At 38.3% G+C, this 21538-nt stretch overlaps 2 protein-coding genes across 10 annotated transcripts in view; one reads left to right on the top strand and one right to left on the bottom strand.

Moving 5' to 3' along the window:
- FTCDNL1 (formiminotransferase cyclodeaminase N-terminal like) overlaps nt 1-1262 on the bottom strand; it is a 124912-nt gene extending 123650 nt beyond the window's left edge. For 4 of the 9 annotated variants that reach the window (XM_074215368.1, XM_074215369.1, XM_074215370.1 and 1 more), the window contains exon 1: nt 846-1262. Coding sequence is in view for 3 of the 9 variants with exons in the window: in XM_074215366.1 (XP_074071467.1) it covers nt 1031-1052 (22 nt within the window). In the remaining 6 variants the exon portion in view is untranslated. The remainder of the gene's footprint in view (nt 1-845) is intronic. The other 5 variants (XM_074215373.1, XM_074215366.1, XM_074215377.1 and 2 more) reach the window with 3 other exon arrangements.
- Nucleotides 138-18769, top strand: C1H2orf69 (chromosome 1 C2orf69 homolog). The gene is given in 3 exon segments (XM_074215365.1): nt 138-512; nt 514-553; nt 14988-18769. Coding segments are annotated over 3 exon segments (1176 nt in total). The 5' UTR covers nt 138-210; the 3' UTR covers nt 15822-18769.
- The last annotated feature ends 2769 nt before the right edge of the window (nt 18770-21538 follow it).

The raw sequence follows: 21538 nt of genomic DNA, 5'->3' as shown, positions 1-21538 counted from the left end.
TTCCCCTCAGCCAATCCTCCCGCCGCTCTCAGGCCGCTATTCGCTCCCCCATCCCCTTCCTCCTCACGCACGCGGGGCGCGTGGACGTAGCTCGCTGACGACGACGGCGAGGACGCCGCCGCCGCCTCCCGCTCTCGGCGGCCGGCGGTTGGGGCCCTCGGCGGGTGGAGCGGCCTCGGGGCGGGACGGGGCTGAGCCGGCGGCGGCTTCATGAGCCTCCCGCTGCCGCCGCCGCCGCTGCTGCCGGTCGTGAGCAGGGCCGCCCGCGCCGGCCTGCGCCGGGCCGGGGCCATGAACTTGTGCGGCAGCGGCGGCGGCAGCCGCGGGGGCCGCGCCGCCCCGGCCGCGGGCTCCCAGGGTGGGCCGAGCGCCCGGTACCTGCGGCTGCCCCCCGTGCCGGGAGCCGACCCGCAGCGCTGCAACGAGCTGCTCCTGCTGGCGGCGGCGGGGCTCCGCGAGGGGGAGAAGGCGCCGGGCGGCCCCGGAGAGGAGGAGGAGCCGGCGGCGGCGGCCCCCCCAGCACCACGTCCTCTACTTCCCGGGGGACGTGCAGGTAGGCGGCGGCCCCGCGCTGCCCCCCGCCGCCCCCCGCCTGCGGGCCCGGGGGCGGCCGGTGAGGACGCGGGAGGAGGGAGCCCACCCGGCCGGGCGGCGCTGGGGGCGCCGCGCCCGCAGCGGGAGCGTCTTCACCTGGCCGGCCTCAAGAGGTTCCGAGTCGTGGAAACAAGCTCCTTCCTCAGCCTCTCCCCTTGGGTGCCTCGGGCGTGTGCCCGCGCCCCTCCTCTGGGCCTCTGGGGGGGCCTCGCCACTCGGGACCGCCAGCCCGCAATGCCCACCATGCCCACCTGCCTTTCACGCTCTCCCGCAGACGCCAACCATCTCTCCCTCGTAAACATCTTCCAAACGCAACTTGTCTTTGCCCCAGATATGCCGCCTCAGAACTTTCTGCTTGTACTTCCTTGGGAGACACTTGTGCCAGCCCCCGGGCTGGCACCCCACCTTCCGTCCTCAGGGCCTCACGGTCTCTCACCCTCGTAGTCTTTCCGGTTCATCCTTGTCTCCTTTCTCAGGCACTGCTACCACTCTAGGTGGAATTAATAATTATGGAGCACCCGCAAACAAGCGCTTTACAGACCTCACTTGATTCTCCTAACAACCCTTGGAGATGGGTTATTCCCATATAACAGTTGAAGAAACGGGTGAAGTGAACTTCCTCAGGTCCCTTGGTTGACTTTTCCTTTATGCTTGAATAGAGCCAAAATGACATCACTATGTTAAGGTCAAGGTACAGTGTCACTGATGAGCTGACCAATACACTTTTTTTTTTTGGTTTTGCAAGGCAAATGGGGTTAAGTGGCTTGCCCAAGGCCACACAGCTAGGTAATTATTCAGTGTCTGAGGCCGGATTTGAACTCAGGTCCTCCTGACTCCAGGGCTGGTGCTCTATCCACTGCACCACCTAGCCGCCCCAGACTCATACACTCTTGTGGAAGGTTCTTTCAGGGCTGGGGGGAAAGACTGCATGTGAATATTTGGATTGGAGAGTTTCGCAGCTAGCAATTATCTGAGGCTGGATTTGAGCTGTCTTCTTTAATGAGCCTGGCTCTCTTCACCTCATGCATGGGACTGTTGATGATGGAGCTGCCTGCCTCATATCTCTTCCCATGACAATTCATCCTCCAGAATGATTTTCCTAAAGCAGGTCCAGCCATGTCAACCCCTCAACTCCAATGTCTCCCTATCAACTCCAGAATCAAATTCAGAATTGTTTGGTGATCAAAGCTCTTCTAGCCTTCCCCTCCAACGCCTCCTCTTTCTTGGGCTTCTTTTTTTTTTCCCTTGGGCTTCTTTACTTTCCTCTTCTGTCCAGTTATATTGTCGTCCTAGCTGTCAAGCAACAAGATATTTTGTCTCTTCAGGTATTTTCTCTGGCTGTCCCCCCATACCTAGAATGGTCTCTCAACTCTTGTCTCCTGACTGCCTTCTCTCTCAACTGAAAATCCCATCTTCTACTGTAAGCCTTTCTCATCTCCTTTTAATTCTGTTTTCCTTCTTTTAATTGTATCCTAGCTATTCTGAATAGCCTGATGATATAACTTTGTTTGCTTTGTTCACTCCTCTTTAGATTCTGAGCACCTTGAGGGCAGGAACTGTCTTTTGCCTCTTTTATATCCTGTATACTTAGCACAGCACCTGACACCTTGTAGGGAATTAATGAATGCTTAATAACTAATAGCAAAATGATGTGTAGTTTAATATAAATACAGTGTGCTTTTGAGGAAAGGATGTGTGTATACACACACACACACACACACTTGATATAAATAAAATTCATTTCTTGAAAGCATATATGACTAGTATTATTCAACACATAATCTATGCACCAAGCCCAGTATGGTATAATAGTATCTAAAATCAGAAGGAACCTCAACTAATGACAGAAGAAAAATCGCTTTTATACAAGTGACCATTTAGCCTTTGAAGACCTTTTTGTGAAGGAGAACTTCACCCCTTCCCCCATTTCACTTGTTTTTGTTGTTCAGTCATTTTTCAGATGTGTCCAACTCTTTGTGACCCCATTTGGGATTTTCTTGGCAAAGATACTGGAGTGGTTTGCCATTTTGGCATTCTACCCATTGCACCACCTAGCTGCCCATTTCACTTTTGGACATTTCTAAACATTTGAGAATTTTTCTATCTACCTCAAATGAGTCAGCAAATTCCACCCTCCTGCTCCCTTCTGCCCTCAGGGACTAAGAACAAGTCTAATCCTATTTTCATAAGCCCTTCAGATCATTGAAAATTGCTAAACCCTGTCTGCATTCTCCTTACCCATCCCCCACCCCCATTTTTTTTGCTAGGCTGAAAGTCTTCACTTTCATCAACATTATGTCATGATTTGATGACCCTTTCTCTGGAAAATCTCAAGTATAACATCCTATCTACATTTATTACCCCAAACTGAGAGAACAGTGATCCAAATATATAGTTTGACTAGGGCAGAGTATAATAGCTGGCTCACCCCTCATCTTAGACATTCTGCCTCTCATTTTAATCTAAAATTATGGTACTAATTTTGTTTACACTGTTGATTCATATTGAAACTAAAGTTCACAAAAACCTTCATATCTTTTTCAGATGAATGGCTATCTAGTCATGGTTTCTCCATTTTGTACTTGTGAAACTTTTCACATTCAATTTCATAGTACTATATTTAGTACATAAATATTTTAAGTTAAATTTTGTTTGAGTCTTTATTAAAGATGAGTTACTGAAACCATAATTTTCTGAGAGCTGTTATAATAAAGTAATAATTTATAGTTAAAAATATACAGATCATTTGTAACATTAAAATAATTGGATAAATCAAATTTCATTATTATATCTTGTTGCCTTTTTGTCTCAAAAATATTAAAAGCTCTCAAATGAGTATTTGGGTGAATGGTAAAAATAAATAAAATAGAACTATTCAGAAAATATTTTTAAAGAAAATTTCAAATAATCATAGACTATTAGAATCAAAGGAATCTTGGAAGTAATTCAGTTCAACTTCATACCAAATGCAAATCCTCATCCACATTTCTACTTGAACTTTTCCAATGATTCAACATACATTTATACCTGCATACTTGGCCACTTTCAAAGTATAGCTCATTTCATTTTTAAAATCCTTAGATAATTATTTTTGTGAATGACAAAATGATCTTACTACCCAGGTTTACAGCTGGGATGTCTTTATTATGTTCTCAAACTCACCCTATAAATCTGATTAATTGCTAAATCTTATCCCTTCTACCTCCATGAGAGCTCTTGCATCCATCCCCATCTCTTCACACAACTATTACTCAACTATAAATGTTTATCCCCTCTTACTTGCAGTATTACGAAATTCCTTATTTGAATTCCTGCCTTAGGTCTCTATCCTTGTCAATTTATCCTGCACACAGCTGCCAAGGTGATTATTCTATTTTTTTCAGCTTTTATGTATTCTTATTTTGCACAAATAATGGTTTTTTATACATTAATAAAATATTCTTGTTTAAGAGTAAACATAATACTCCCTCCCCCCAAAAAATATAGACTGGCATGAGCGATAAACTAAAGGGGAGAAAAGAAAATTAAAACTAAAAAAAAAATAGTAATAATTTTAGGTATGGCCAGGTGCAGTGGATGGAGCACCAGCCCTCCAGCCAAGAGCACCAGAGGCCAAATCCCGCTCCATACACCCAACAATTACCCAGCTATGCGGCCCCAGGCAGGCCTCCCAGCCTGATTTGCCCTGCAATCCCTCCCTCAAAAAGTAATAATAAAAAATGTGCTTCAGTGTGTGTTCCAACACCACCAGCTCTGTCGTGGGTGGATCATATTCTTTATGGTAGGTTCATTGCTGATTGCAACTCCATCCATTCGTACTTCTCCACTACCATGTACTATATTTTCTCTCTCCTTTCACTCTGTCTTTGCTGTAGGGTAGCTGAGTGGCGCAGCAGACAGATCCTCGGCCCTGGGGCTAAGAGGCCCGGAGCCCACATACCACCCCTTACCCAGCATCCACCTGGCCCTATGGTTCCAGGTAGGCCGTCCAATCCCAGCCCCTTTGCAAGAAGTAAAAAAGAAAATGTGTTATATCTGACCACTCTCCTCCCATGGTCCATCTTCTCCATCGCTCACATCACCCCCCTTCCCCCTGTCCCCCCCTTTTCTTCTTACTCCAGATGCCTATACCCCATTGTAGCCACCTCTGATGAGAGCGAAGATTCCCTCATCCCCCCTCGCCTTCCCCCCTTCCATATCATTGCAATAGCTCATTGTGATAAAGAAAAATCTTATTATATGAACTATCTTAGCCTATTCCTCTCCTTTTTTTTTTTTTTTTTTTTTTTTTTTTAGATTTTTCAAGGCAGTGGGGTTAAGTGGCTTGCCCAAGGCCACACATCTAGGTGTCTGAGGCTGGATTTGAACTGAGGTGCTCCTGACTCCAGGGCTGGTGCTCTATCCACCGCACCACCTAGCCGCCTCTCCTCCTCTCCTTTTTCTTTCTCACATTACATTTCCCTTTTATCTATTGACTTCATTTTTACACCACATTATATCTTCAGACTCAACTCTCTCCTGTGCTTCATCTATAAAAGCTCCCTTTACCTGCTCTATTAAATGAGAAGGTTCATATGAGTATTATCAGTGTCATTTTTCTATACAGGAATACATGTAGTTCATCATCATTAAGTCCCTCATATTTTCCCCTTCTCCACACTCTGTGCTTCACCTGAGTCCTGTATTTGAAGATCAAACCTTCTGTTCAGTTCTGGTCATTCCAGCAAGAACACTTGAAATTCCCCTGGTTCATTGAAAGTCCATCTTTTTCCCAGGAAGAGGACGTTCAGTTTTGCTGGGTAGTTGATTCTTTTGCTTTCTGGAATACTATATTCCAAGCCCTATGAGCTTTTAATGTAGTTGCTGCTAAGTCCTGTGTGATCCTGACTGCAGCTCCATAATATTTGAATTGTGTCCTTCTGGCTGCTTGCAATATTTTCTCTTTGACTTGGGAGTTCTGGAACTTGGTTATAATATTCCTGGGGGTTGGTTTTTGGGGATCTCTTTCCCCGGGAGATCAGTGGATTCTCTCCATTTCTATTTTGCCCTCTGCTTTTAAGTTAGCAGGGCAATTTTCCTGTAGTAATTCTTTGTAAATGATGTCAGGGCTCTTCCTGATCATGACTTTCAGGTATTCCAATAATTTTTGAATTATCTTTCCTAAATCTGTTTTCCATATCAGTTGTTTTTTTCAGTGAGATTTTTTACATTTTCTTCTAATTTCTCATTCTTTTGGTTTTGAAGTATTGTGTCCTGATTTCTTGTAAAATCAGCAATCTCCCTCAGTTCTATTCTTTGTCTGAAGGATTTGTTTTCCTCAGAGAGCTTTCTTATCTCTTTTCTTATCTCCTTCTTACCTCCTTTTCCATCTGGCTTTTTTTCCATCCTTCTGCTTTTTAAAGCATTCTTCTCAGTAACTTTTTGAACTGTTTTATCCATTTGACTTATGCTCGTTTTTAGCATTTTTTTTTATAAGGGTCAGTGTTTTTGGATCTCCTTGACTGAGCTGCTGACTTAACTGTCATGTTCTTCCTGCATCTCTCTTATTTCTTTCCCCAGTTTTTCTTTTAACTCCCTCATTTGATTTTCAAAAGTCTTTTTTGAGCTCTGTCATAGCCAGAGCCCAATTTCTGTTTTTCTTGGAGTCTTTAGATGCAGGAGCTTGTGCTTCCTTATCTTCAAATTGAATGTTTTGATCCTTCTTGGGATCATATGGAAAATATTTCTTAATGGTGTTACTCTTTTTTCTCTGTTTACTCATTTCCCCAGCCTGTGCCTGGTTTTGGGGTGCTTCCTGAGCTTTTGAGTATTAGTGGGACACACTCCCCACAAGGACCTCAGTGTGTGAGGCTGTCTTCCCTCCTAGACTGTGAATGACCACAAGTGCACCCCTCTGAGGTGGGGGGGTCCCTGCTGTTCTATGTTCTAGACTGTGATCAGGCGCTGAATGTGGTCAGAGCCCTAGAGTCCTGTTCCAGGGGCAGAGGACAGAGCTCGGCAGGCTCATCACTCATGCCTGGGGGCTTCTGCTTACCAGCTCTGCCTGCTTCCAGTTCCTGGATTTGGGCTTCCACGACCATGCTGCTCACTGTGTGCCCTGAGGGCTGGGCTTCACGTGCTTGCTCTGGCAGAGCTCCCCTGCTGATCTCCCAAGTTGTGCCTGGTACTCCCTGGGGCGTAGGTCAGGAAACTCCCCCCTGCTGTGAGTCTTGGGGCTGCCTCCGGGAGGCTGGGTACCTCTGTGGATTTTGTCTCTGGAAAATGTAGAGTCCTTAGCTTACAAGTTTTAAGAGAGTGCCTAAGACAGGATCCTATCTTATCTCTCTTGTTGTCATCTTGGCTCCGCCCCCCTCCAAGGTGATTATTCTAAAGCTGTAGTCTGATTATGTTATTCCATTAACTCTGGTGGCATTCTATTACTCTTAGGATCAAATATAAACTCTGCTGTTAAGCACATAAAATCCCAACTCTATCTGACAAACTGACTATAACTTAACTTTCCAGCCTTATTACTTATAATCCCTTCACACATACTTTGATCTAGACAAACTGACTATTCCTCATGCCTTGTCTCTGAATTTATAGTTTTATTCAAGTACCATTTTCTTTATGAAGCCTTTTCCTGATACTCCAGCTTGCTAGTGACTCCCTCTTCTTCAGTTAACTCAGTGGTTTGATATCATGTTGTGTGTGTCTGTGTCTATGCATATGCACATACATGTTTGTGCAAGCAAAGAAATATACACGTAATACATATATATAAACATACATACACATGATGTCTTCCTCAATTCAGTAAATTCAAGGCCAGGAAATGGTTTAACTTTTGTTTTTGTATCTCCAGCACCTGGCCCAGCAAATGTTTATTCTTTGATTGCTGACTTATCTTGATTTGGAATCAACCTCCCTATAATGTTTATAACTAATAGGAACTAGGCTGCCCTGTTGGTTATAAATTTAAAAATCTGCTCGATCTCATATATGATAGTTCTTCAAAGAACCACTTTCAGTGGGTGGAGATCTATCTGCCTGTATATTTTTCATTTTGTTCAGTGGTTTTTCCCAAGACTTATAGTGATAGGCCAGAAGTGGCCCCCGTGACCTTCAGCAATTGATATACAGTCTTTATATTCATAACTAGTTATGGTGGGTGGCTTGATAAAGTGTAGTTTGGGTCAAGGTTAAAGTTTGTAATAAGACTGATATAGAAAGCCTTGCTCTATTACATCCAAGTTGGCATGGTACCTTAAGTGTTGGGATAGGTCCTTAATGAAATATAATATTGCTGCCATATAGAGGTGAAAAGGAATTGACAGGAATTGAGGCAAACCTGCCAACTGCCTCTGGGATTTTAGCTGCCAGAAGGTTTTGACCAGGTCTCTGATTTAACACTGGGTTGTTGCCCAGACAGGTCCAAGTGAAATTGTGGGGGGCCCATTTGCTACAGACTCTGACTCAGGTATGTTCATCTTATCTGTGTGGAGAGCATACAGTGTAGAGGTGAGGTACAGTGCTACACAGATTTCTGTGATTTTTCTCAATAAAGATTACCTCCTAGTTTCTAAGACTTTTTCAGGTCCCAGCTAAAATCCCTCCTTTTGCAACAAGTCTATTCTTGATCTTTTTTTTTTAATACTTCTGCTTGTGATTACTTGTATTGTAGTTATTTGCATTCTAACCTCCCTATTAGACTGAGGCTTCTTGAAAGCATGAACAGTTGTCTTTTCTTTGATTCCACAGGGCTTAATTAGCATGAAAATGATTTTGACTTGATTTGAAAATAGTTATTTCATTATATTTACATGCTATGGTTTGATTAGTTGTTGTCCAGTTGATAAGGTACCACCTTAGTTTCCAATCTTTGCCACTACAAAAAAGCTATTTTTGTAGATAAGGTTCTTTTTCCTCTGCCATTTTGTATTTTATCAGGACTACCTTATATGCATTTTGAAAGTTGAATTTGGTGATAGGGTCTTATCTTCTTCCATTTTTTCTTTTTTGATGACTAGAATAGATGTTATAGCCAGGAAGATGGAAGATTAGATGAATAGTTCCCCATTCTGTTTCTTTCCTAAGAATGTCTAGAGGGTATGGTCTCTAGTCTGATAATGGATAAATCCAGCTGGGATTGAAGTCCTTGACCCAGGTAGATTGCACTATCAAAAAGATTATATATCTGGCTTCTCTTGCTTGTTGCTTGTAAACACACCCTAATTGTCTTTTTTACTAGGAAGCGAATTCTGGCCTGGGATTTGGGTTGAGAAGATTGTAGAATTCAGATTCTTTGAGTATTTTTCCTGGCAATCTTTGAAGGAAAAAAATGACCTTCTCTGTGGACTGTGTCATACAACTATTGGATTATCCAGTGCCAATCAATTGATATCTCCAGTACTACTAGGAGGATGGGAGAGTCAATTTTTTTTGAATGTATTAGTCCCTAAAAATGTTTCATTATTTGGATATAAACTGTCTTCTAGGTTCTGAGCTGGGGTCTACATCAGAGTGGATACCTGTTGATTGTTTCAGTGACCACAAAGGTGGCACAAAATTTCTCATTCTGTCCAACCAGAGCTAAATCCATAAAACTGAATTCCAAAATAGCCTGGAAATTTGATCTTGAATGTCAGAAATAAATGGGCTACAAGGGAGGAAATGGAAATGTGAATTGTATGAGCATGGGGAAAGAGGAGAAAGTTCTCAAATGTCTTTCCATCTATTTTACTGACAGACTGATCCACACACGACTCTTTGCCTGCATAAGTTGTGCCCAGGGAGCAGGAATGGGCTGGGCAGCAGCATAGTATAAGGCAGGGCTGTCCAAAATGCAGCCTGTGATTTTATGTGGCCCCCTGTGAGGGAGTTTACTAAATGCAGAGCTCTCACTAAAATGGCAAATCAATATATATGTTGTCATTTCAATAAAAATTTTTAAAAGTAAGGTTGGACAGCCCTGGGGAACACAACCTTGGCATTTTTAAGGCATTCTTATTTGCCTTTTGTTTTGCTTTTTTCCATTAGGCCTAAACTGGTTTTTAACATATTCTTTTCTTCAGTTTTTTTTGTATTTCTTTCACCAAGGTGTTGATGTGGTTTTCATGATTTTTCTGCATCGCTCTCATTTCGCTTCCCAATTTTGCCTCCATCTCCCTTAATTGCTCTTCAAAGCCTTTTTTTGAGCTCATTCATAGTCTGAGCCCATTTTCTATTTCTCTTGGAGGTTTTAGATATGGAAGCTTCGATTTTGTCATCATCTGAGTATGTGTTTTGTTCTTCCATGGGACTAAAGTAATTCTCTATGGTCAGATTCTTCTTTTTCTGTTGTTTACTCATTTCCTCAGCTCAAGACAGCACTTCCAAGGCTTTGATTTTGGGGGGGGGGCGCACATCCCACTGGGATCTTGATTCCTCCAAGGTCTTATATTATGCTTTGATATGTAGATGCCCCCCCCCCCCATACTTCCCTCTCACCTGGAACTATAAGGAGGAATCCAGTTTAGCTACTTAGTATGGAAGCCCAAACTGCAACCTGGATCTGAGTGTAGGTTAGCAGCAGAGTCCTATCCCAAGGGAGAGCAGAGAAATTTCTGCAGACTTCCCTTTATCCTCTCTGGAGATGCAGGCTGCTTTCTCCAGATTCTTGCTACAGATTCTGTGGTTGGTACTCCTCACTGCACACTCATAATGGTGTAGCAGAGTTCTCTCACCACCCTTCAAGCTGTTGCTGGTGATCTCTGGGCTGTGCTGGGCTGTGCTACTCTGCTGCTCTGCCACAGTGCTCCATGGCTTTTTTCCAACCTCAGGTCCTGGTGAAACACACCTTAACCGTGGAACTTGTAAGTTATCTTGGACTGGGAAAATGCATCACTAAGTCTTTCTGTGGGTTCTGCCCCCTCTAAATTTTGGCTAGAGTCATAATTTGTTGGCTTTTGGGGGGGGTTGAAGTTTTCAGGAAATGCTGCCTTCATGCCACCATCCTGGCTCCATCCCCATCTGTATACATGTTGAAGGTATTCTCGATGCAACTGAGAAAGAAACTGGAGTGGGTTTTTGTAGCAGAGCATAGTTTGTGGCATAGAGTAGGTGCTTAATAAGTGTTTATTATTGACTGACTATTCTCTACAACAGTGTTCATATTTATATAATTGAATGAAAAGTGTGAATAACATGAAATGTTTGTAGGTTAACAGTGTTTTATTTTTTAATTATCTATTTTTCCTGTAAAAATGTTTCTTCCTATTCAACTCCCATTGAAAAGAAAAAAGAACAACAAAATCCCTTATAACAAATATGCAGAACTAAGCAAAATTAATTCCCACATTAGCCTAGCCAAAAAGATGTCAGTCTTCCCCTTAGACCATCACTTGTCTGGAAATGGGTAGCATGCTTTTCATCATCATGGTTCCCTTGGAATCATGGTTGGTCATTGTGTTGATTAGAATTCTTAGTCTTTTAAAATTGAGAACATAAGATCTTACCATATTTATTGCTTGATTACAAAAAGCATTGACTTTTTTTTAGGGGTTTTTTTTTGCAAGGCAAATGGGGTTAAGTGGCTTGCCCAAGGCCACACAGCTAAGTAATTATTAAGTGTCTGAGACTGGATTTGAACCCAGGTACTCCTGACTCCAGGGCCGGTGCTTTATCCACTGTGCCACCTAGCTGCCCCAAGCATTGACTCTTAAAGCAAGAATCAACTTTTCTTTCTAACAAGGTGTCTCCCATGCTTATATTAAAGTAATATGAGATAGTTTTGATAGATACAACCAGAGAGAAAATTTTGTTCAGTGATCCTTGGATTAAATGGTGGATCCAGATGTTAAAGAAAGATAAAATCTCAGGCAAGGTGTTCATCACTATCATTTAGAATGTCTTGTACAATCCAAATGGAAGAGAGATTTCTTATACATTATAAGGTCCTCCAAATGCTCCTGTTTGTGGGTAATATTGTAGTGCTTTCATCAAATCCCAGAATACTACAGGATCTCAATATCCACTCAATAGATATTGACCCAACAATCTACATAGAAAAAAATCAAGTGGATGAAGAATGCTGGGTCAGATTATGATATACAATTGGGTGAGTAGCCCATTTTGTCCTTTAGGATATCTGTCTATGGTAGATGCTACACATGGACACTGAACTGGGCCTGGGCCCCAAATTGAAGAGGCTCAGTGAATTATTCTTGGAAAATTAGGTAATACTGTGATTGTTCCCTGACACAAAAACTTAACTTCTTAATATCAATAATTTGTTTGGTGATTCTATTTAATTCTGAGTCATGGACAATCATCAGAATTTCAGATGACTTAAAGGATATTTTGTAGTAAGCATAAGTTAGTTATAATAAATTTATGCTTATGAATAAGAGACATAAGATTTCCACTGGAGAAAAACATCCATCATGGCATATGATTTCAGGGTTAGTAAAAATATCAAAATACCTGGACAGAGATCTTCAGCAAGTTGGGTTGATGATCTATGGAAGATGCATCTATCTATCTATATAGATATAGATATGTGTAATTGGAATACTTGAATGAGAATTTCTCTAATGGCCTAAGGCATAGATGAGTTGAGATCTCCATTAGTTGAGGGAAAATCCATATCAATTAAAACTTTCAAAAGCATAAAAAATATGTCAATGTGACTTAGTGATATATATATATATATATATATATATATATATATATATAACACCTCCTATACTTGATAGGATATCACAAAAGATACTTTGGTATACCTCAGAGGAAATCTAAAGGTGAAGGTCCACAAACAGCCAACACCCAAGCCTTTGGGGTCTTCAAGACATGTTTGGCAAATAAGTCTGAGCAGTCCCTTGTGCTGTCTGTGGCCTAGACAAACGACTTCTGCTCAAGCCAGAAGTTAATTTCTTTCGGTTACAAATAGTCCCTACTGCCCAATCGATCCTCAGGAATTTAAAAATAATCATCACAGTTTATTTATTGAGACAGACCTGAATGTCTTGTAGAAAATAACATCAGCCATTATATTCAGGCAGTCTACTCTGGACTGTGACAGTATTATGATTTACTCTAAACAAGACCAAAAAACCACTGAAGTTTAGGAAGAAATCTAGGCTTGGGAAGGGCTAAATAACAGAGGTATGGTGGAATTGAAAGAGATAAGAAAGGATAATCAAAATAATAATCAGAAAAATTGCCCAAATTAGTATTGTGTTTTGCAGAGTTCATCCAAGTTAAAGTTGCTGAAGAAAATTCTGGTTAGAATTAGAGGCCAAGAAGGCATTATCAAAGAAGATGATAGAGAAGGACTCTAGAGTTCTATCACCTGAAAATTTCACTTCTTTTTTAGTGTCATGTTGTATTTTTCCTTGCATCTAATCATGATCAGTATCATTTGCCATATTTCCTCTTGATTGAGCTTCTAATTAAGCTATATGCTTTCTGTGTGAATCAGTCCTTGATCATCGACCTAGAGCTGAATAGGATCCGAGTCTTTTAATTTACAAATGAGGAAAGTGAAGTGACATGCTAGGGGGGCAGTAGTTGAATCCATATTCCCTTAAAACTCCTTCAATGCAGTTTGAATTTTTTTTATTTTCATATTCTTTCATTCCTGACGATAGATCTAGTTCCTTCATCTTCTTGAAAAGCACTTTTTTTTCTGATAACCTCTCTGAGTCTTTAAAAAACTTTTGTCTTAATCCTTATTTTTCTAGTTAATCTGAGTTTAGAGATGCATTTTTCAAGCTTTTTTTCACTTCATGCAATGAGACCATATTTCATTTATGGCACAAATAGTTGGTGAGTTCCTTAGGCAGAAAGCCAATTAAATGTAGGTTATAACCTGGGAAGTCACTGACAAAAAATATTGTAGAGGATAGGAACCTGGAAACACTGTAGTGTAACATCCTTGAGGATACTGGGACTCAGAGAAGGGAAGACAGTTTTAAGCTTCTGAGTGATGATAGAACTGAGACTTGAAATCAAGTTGTGGTATTTTTCTACCATAGCATATTGCCTTCCAGTTCCCTTCATTCTTTATCTCTGATAAAAACAACATACTTTTTTTTTTTGCATTCTTGTTTGCCATTAGGTTCCTTGTGGAATGTTTACCTTTAAATCATTTTGGATGACCTTTCCAATTCTTAGTTATTAGCACTAACATATTAGCTTAGGTGTCAGTCCATAACACAATAACAGTTGAGCCAAATTTTCAAGAAAGGGCCACCTCTTTGACCTCTTGATGGCCCTTCTAGATTCCTAATTTTTCCCTGCCTTCAAATGACTGTAGCAATAAACTATCCTAAATAAAAGAAACATAGATTCTCAAGACTCATTCTGTAAAGAAATTCTTCTTTATATCTGGCCTAAAGTTTTATGCCTTGGTTTAAGTATTTCTCTTCTTTTTTTTCCTGTTGGGATTAGGGATTTTTTAAACATGATATCAGAAAACTCTTTAAGAAATATATTTACGTTTGATATAGCACTGGAAAAAAGATTAATTCCAATCTCTGCTGTGTTACTAACTTGACCTTGAGCAATTAATCTGTCTGAGATTTAGTTTCATTTTCTTTGCAGCATAGGAGAATTCTAGTTTAAAGTTAAGATAGGAGCTTTCATGATTTTTATATGCCATTGTAATAAACTTTACTTCTAAGGTGTTATATTGTTTGGGAAGGGACTTTCTTGGTTATTCCATCATGATTTGACATTGAGTTTAATAATAGTTTGATCATTAGAACCAGGTAGATTTACCTGCCTTCTTGGTTAATCATCTACTCTTTCATATATGTAATCATTTTAAAGTCTAGAAGCTAAAGCTCCCAGTTTAATTATTCTGTTTTATATATCTGTTCAGAGAATGGAATAATAAGTAAAAAAAAATCAATCAAACATTTAAGCAATTACTATTATGAAAAATAAAGGCCAAGATTCTGAAATAGCACTGCATACACACATACATCAGAGTTCATTGTTAGATGTAGAGCAACTCAAGTACTTGTATTCAGTTGTTATTAAAGTGAACAACATGGAGCTATCACAGGAGAGAATTATATTAATCTTAATTTACAAGAGAAGTTTGTGGCAAAAATGCAGCCAAGTAATTTATAGCAGTATTTACATTTCTATAGTGCTTTAAGATTTACAAACCACTTATAGAAGAGATGTTGAATGTATATATATGTACTGTTTCTTAGTACCTAAATATTTCTAAATATTTCTATTTGGAGCAAACCAACCAACCTCCATTTTCCATCTAGCAATACAGAATCTTAAAGTCTTCCCTCCAATTGTTCCCCCCCCCCCAAAAAAAAGAACAATGAAAGCTGAAAGCTATTTTAGGGCAATACTTATGTGTCTATCTATCTATTTGTAACAATGATTTTGTGATGGTTCTTCTCTTTCAGAACTATCGTGAAATTATGGCATGTCATTCGGAGAATTTTCAGTGGGAAAATTGGAGTCTAGAAAATGTTGCTTTCCTTCTATCACACCACTTCACTAACAGTTATATTTGGGTAGTAAAGAGCTCCCGAATGCATTTGCACAAGTTCAGCTGTTATGACAATTTTGTGAAGAGCAACATGTTTGGTGCCCCAGATCACAGCATTGAATTTGGAGCTTTTAAGCATCTTTATTCGTTATTAATTAACGCATTTACCCTCACGCAGAACATTGTCTTGTCAAAGAAGAAAAGGTATGGTTTAAGAAAAGAGGCAAAGAACTACTCTAGCTACTGTAGAGCAAATTCATCTCATACTTCAAATGGCTGCCAGGGGGAGAGAGAGAGAAAATATGAACAATATGATGACTCTGACACCAACTTTAATCCACCATCTTTTAAAGATGCATCCTTTACTTTGATTGGATTCAGTAAAGGATGTGTTGTTTTGAACCAACTGCTTTTTGAGCTGAAAGAAGCCCAGAAAGATAAGAACATAAAAACCTTCATCAAAAACATAAGAACAATGTACTGGCTGGATGGTGGTCACTCTGGAGGAAGTAATACTTGGGTTACTTACCCCGAAGTGTTACAAGAATTTGCAAAGACAGGGATTACAGTTCACACTCATGTTACTCCTTACCAAGTAAATGACCCCATGAGGTCTTGGATTGGAAAGGAGCACAAGAAATTTGTACAGATCCTCGAGGACTTTGGGATGGAGGTGACCAGCCAGATTCACTTTGAGCAGGAACCTCCTTCCATAGAAAATCACTTCAGGGTTCATGAAGTATTTTGAAACTTGAAGTTTAGCAATTTGCTGTATTCGAATAGTTAAAGAACAAAAACACTGTTGTAAAATCAAGTGACAAGAAACAATATTCACCTTGTTTTGTTAGTTTGAGGGGAAATAGAAGCACAGTTACTAAAATTTGGTATGATGTGTTGACAGTATTCCTTGAAAATGAATTCCAGTGAGTCTTAATTTTACTTGGGTTAGAGTTACAAGTCATTTATGTTATTATCAGTGTGGTTCTTGCTAATCCTATAGTATGACCCTTGAAATTAGATATAAAGTTAAATATGATTGATTTAAATTATAAAATTGTTATTGGCATTTAAATAATTGGAGATTTTGAATATTTACTTCTAACCTTAATCTTGGTAATGATAAAGAAACTTTTTATCACCCTGAAAATTTTAAGATTTGATTTCATTATACACCAGGCTGAGAACATTCCTTTTGTCTTATTCTTTCATAGAGGGAAAGACATGATATTTTCTGTCGTTTGGGAATAACTACCAATTTGTGCCTCATTCTTAATTGCCACAAAAAAGATATAATCTTTATTGTTCATTTTACAACATATGTCACTACATAGTCTTTTCTTCTAGGTATTATAAAATATTTAATATATTTTATGTATAAAATGACCAATAATTTTTAGTGTACAGAGTTGGCCATTAAGTTTTAACATTCAATCTCAAATTTAGAGTTTGATTTTTAACAATGCTTTTTGACAAGACATACTTTAATTCATTTTGGTCAGAAACTTTTGGGAAATTGGTCTGAAATAGAAATACATATTTTGTACTAGTTAATACACACACACACACACACACACACACACACACACACACACTGTGGTCAGTTTAAACATTTAATTTCATGAATCTTATGAAAAAACATCAACATGGGTGGTAAAAAACAAACCAAATAATAAAATCATTGCTCCATTTTACTTTCCCCAAAAGAAGACAAAAATTCTACAGCTCTGAATCACTGGTTCCTTTTCAGAAGAGTGATCTGCCTGCCAAAAGAAAACAGCTCTCTTTGGCCAAAATGCAAAATTACTGCAGAAAGAAGTTACAAAGGAAAGTTTAAAGACACAAAACAAAATTTAATTCTGAATTTGGTTAACACTGAAACATAACTAAGGTGATGGCCCCTTCTACTTTTTTTATGACCTAAATAATACTCTGAGTAACCAGGATGTCAGTTATCAATGAAAAGAAGTTATGTTGAAAAGATTTTTTTTAATCCACCAGGATGGATACTTTACTTGGCATAATAACTAGCTATTAGCAGTAAGCCTAAGAGATGCTTAACTCACTCTTTTGATTTGAAAAAAGATATATGAAAAGTAAAATAATAATGATTGAATAGAAAATTTCTTTTGACTCACTGAATGGAGTAAGATTGATGAAGATATTATAATCTTGGCTTCAGGTCATCTAAAAATAATTTTATAGAAAAAGCATTTGCTATTGAAACATTCCAAATTTTCAGATCTTAAAAGGAAATGGGATCACTGTCTAAAATTTTCCCTGAAAAGTGCTTAAAGCAGAAACATACTTTTTTATTTTAGCACTTAGTTCTGTATAGAAATGCTGTGTTTATAACTTTTTGTTGGATCTTTTTTTGGGGGGAGAAAAATACTTTTTTGTCTAGACTTTCTTTAAATGAATAGTTTCTTTTTGAGACCAAAAATTCCTACAGCCCCTCCCCCCATCTACTCCTAACCTTAAAAAAAACCTTCAAGCAAAGTAGTTGGTAAAATAGATTATACAATTAGCACAATTTACCTAATTGCAATATGATTTAATTCTCATTCATATGTGAAATTTACTGAGTTATCTTACTGTATATAGTCTAATGAGTGAAAGAGGAGAATTCATTTTCCATTGAGATTGAAATGAGTTTTGGAATGGGAAAGTTCTGTGTTTTATGCTGATAAATAAACATCTCAAGTACTTTATGTATTAGTGCTAATGTGAATGATAAATTGTGAACTTAATACCCTTTCTGAACTTTTCTATTTGGATATTCTGTGGAAATCAAGAAAATTAATGTGTCAGGGTCCTGGAACTACTAATATATCAAAGTGTTATTTTTTCCTATGCTGGAAATAAATTTCTCCTGAATAGTGTTTAATTTTTCAATGTATTGGCCTATGTTTTAATTATTGTTACTAGTATTTCAAAGCAAAATTTTCTTTTTGTGTCAAAATGTTTTTTTACTTTTGTAATTGTAATAATATATACTTTTAAATTGTGCCTTGTGTCACAAGTTGAAAAATAGACAAGATGATGACAATGTGAAAGGTTGGTCCAACCACAACATTAATGTATAATTGTATTAAAAATAGTAATCAATAAATTGTTTGGGGGTATATTTTACACATAAATAAGTAGTTAACAAATGTTGAGATGTTTGAGCAGAAGCTGCTAATGTGCCAGGTTAAGATTTAAATATGTGAAAGACTATTAAATTTTCTTTTTCCTTGGCTAGTTTTATTATTTATTTAAATTAATTTTAAACATTAGTTATAAAAATAAGCTATATATTCTTATATAAGAACAATTTTTTCTTTCCTAGTTTTGAATTACTTTATGAAATTTAGCATTTTTTAATTTTGATTCATTTGATTTTTTAGAGTGGGCTTAGATCTCAGAAATAAATTCTCAAACTTAGTAAATTTTAAGAGTTCTGTGAATTGTTTCAGTTCTTTCGTTACGTTGTTTATCTAAATGTTTAGGATCTTTAAAGGATAAATCCTTATCAGGGTTTTAATGTAACATTCGTTTTCCTGGCATGAATAATTTACTTTACTTTTGATATCTGTATCTTATCACCATCCTTATTTGGGCAAGGTTTTTGTACTTATATCAAGTGGGAATGTGTGAAAAGTATTTTGCTGTGCCCAGATGGTCTGCAAATAAAAATCTTGGGGATTTAATAATTAAGTCTAGTGTATATGCATTCACTTGTTTCATTCACTTTCAGAAGTACCTTGCACCCTGGAATAAAGAACTCTGAAACCATTCTTAATTTAAGAATGCCTCATATTGTGTATAATTATGTTTTAAAAGAAAGCTATATAGGAAAAAACTTATATTTGAAAATTTAAAATATTTTACTATGTCAAGAAAGACTAAAAGAAACATCTTTGATTCAGTATTTTAAAAATTGTTATTCTGAATCTCAGTTTTCATCTGTATCTCAGTTTTCATCTGTATGGTATTAAGTTTTTGTTTTTTGCTTCTCATTAAAAAAAATTGAAGCTCTACCTAAGTATAGGTTCTGGATACAATTTGATTATAATCCAGTTAAAGTACTCAAATGAAAAAAAAATTTGCTAAACTTTTTTTATTTTTGTAAGGCAATGGGGTTATGTGACTTGCCCAAGATCACTCAGGTAATTGTCAGAGGTTAGATTTTGAACTCCCGTTCCTCCTGACTCCAGGACTGGTGCTCTGTTGTGCCATCTTGCTGCCCCGTTTGCCAGATTTTCAGCAAAGTTTCATCAAAGTATACTCCACCTTACTATTTTGGGTTAAACTCCAAAATGGCTTTATATCTTGATTTTTTTTATGTCACTGAAGGAAGCCATATTTTTCATCTCCAGTAATCTGAAGAGGAATTCATCTTAAACACTTCATAAAATGATGGAGATATAAATTGGACAGGAATATTTGAAGAACCAGTTCCATTATTTTAGAAATATTTCCTTTAAGTCTCTTTGTATTGCTTAATTACAGTGAACACAAGGTGTTTATATAAGTCTTTCCCAGCCTCCTGAAATACTCATTCTCTACCTTTGTTCTGCTTCTTTCGTAGTTCCCTAATCCCTGCCTAACACTGCTTGGATTATACATATATGTTTAGATATATGTTAGAGCAGTGAAGAGGCTCACAGCCCTGAAGTCAGGAAGATTTGAATTCAAATTGACTAAACAACAAAATATAATGTTCTCTTCTAGTACATGTGTTAGTGTTCTCTGCTATATGGATTCATAGAAACTGAAGGACGGTAATAACTATAGAAAAAAAGTTCATTGATGGAGCCAGATTTAATTTTTACTGCTTTGATCTTGGATGACTGCTACTTTTGATGGACCCTGAGACATGGACTCTGATAGTTAACAGGACAATATACCTGACATTTCTTTACTAATGTAGGGGGAGCATTTGCTCTATCATAGCTCCAACTTTCTTGTATTCCTCCCTAGGTTATCTGTCCCTTTGTTTCAGTTTACTGGCAATTTTGGGTGAGAAAATAGCTCAAAGGTAAAGCTCCTTCAACCTGTACTTGCTAAGAATTATTAAAAAGATGTAAAAAAATAACTTGTTTTCACACCTCCATGAAAGTGAGTAGTATAGAACCAGGAATTTAGGTGCTCTGAACTAGTCCCTTTCTGGGATTCATTTTTGTCAGCTATAAAATTATACTTGAGCTCAAATATTTCATCTGTAAAAGGAAAATTTAGAAAGGCTTGTTGAATAATTGACTAACCAGACCCAACAAGTAAATGAAGGTGCTTGGGTCAATTTGAGTCATGTTTCATAGGAAAGAAATTAATACTAAAAATAATAAATTTTTTTCTTTGAAAAGAGAAGAGCCATATTTAGTTTTGGTTAATACATGAATATACTAGCTTCAATGTCTTGGATGTAATCCTGGATGCTTTATGATTTGCAAGGCAAAAAGATATATAGGAAAATCAGAAAGTTGCTATGCAAGTTCTCCCTTTTTACACTAATTTCCTTACTGAAAATTTTTTTTTTAAATTAAGTTCATCCGGGGCGGCTAGGTTGGCATAGTGGATAAAGCACCGGCCCTGGAGTCAGGAATACCTGGGTTCAAATCCAGTCTCAGACACTTAATGATTACCTAGCTGTATGGCCTTGGGCAAGCCACTTAACCCCGTTTGCCTTGCAAACCCCCCCCCTAAAATAAATAGAGTTCATCCATTTCCTAACTACAATATGGTTAGACTATTCCTGAGTAGAAATTGTTTTCATAATGAATGCTTTTTTTGTTGTTGTTCATTTGTTTCAGGTGCATCCAACTCTTTGTGACCCCATTTGGAGTGGTTTGCCATTTCCTTCTCCAGTTCACTTTACAGAAGAGGAAACGGAAGCAAACAGGGTTAAGTGACTTGTTCAGGGTCACACAGCTAATGAGTTTCTGAGACCAGATTTGAACTCAAAGATGAATCTTCCTATCTCCAGGCCTGGTGCTCTACCCACTGTATTACATGGCCCAAACACATGCAGAATGGTTATCCTTTCTCAGTGGCATTCTTATGGACTTAATTTGGATTAAAAGTTGCTCCTCCTATATAACCATTAAATGCTAAATATATTCATAATAAAGGAAATTTTCAAGAGTACTTCCCAAAGAAGGTGACTTAGAGAAATGTAGTTGCAGTGAATCCTGGAGCTGGATTAATAAAACCAATATTTAGGAATGAAGATAGCTAGGAGCCAACTTAGTCATGGGGTTTTTTTTGTTTAAAGCAATGGGATTAAGTGACTTGCCCAAGGTCACACACAGCCAGATAATTAAGTGTGGGAGGCTGGATCTGAATTCAGGTTTGCTATCTACCTGCCCCTGAGTCATAGATTTCAAAATCAGGGATCAGAAACGAGCAGCTGAGGGAGCAGTATACTGCATTACTTGTATACAACTTGACTTTTGAAGATAATTATCTTTCATTAATTCCACCTGG

Source organism: Macrotis lagotis, chromosome 1 (assembly GCF_037893015.1).
Source record: "Macrotis lagotis isolate mMagLag1 chromosome 1, bilby.v1.9.chrom.fasta, whole genome shotgun sequence".
In the NCBI taxonomy this organism is placed as follows: Eukaryota; Metazoa; Chordata; class Mammalia; order Peramelemorphia; family Peramelidae; genus Macrotis; species Macrotis lagotis.
This window is presented reverse-complemented; position numbering and strand designations above follow the sequence as displayed.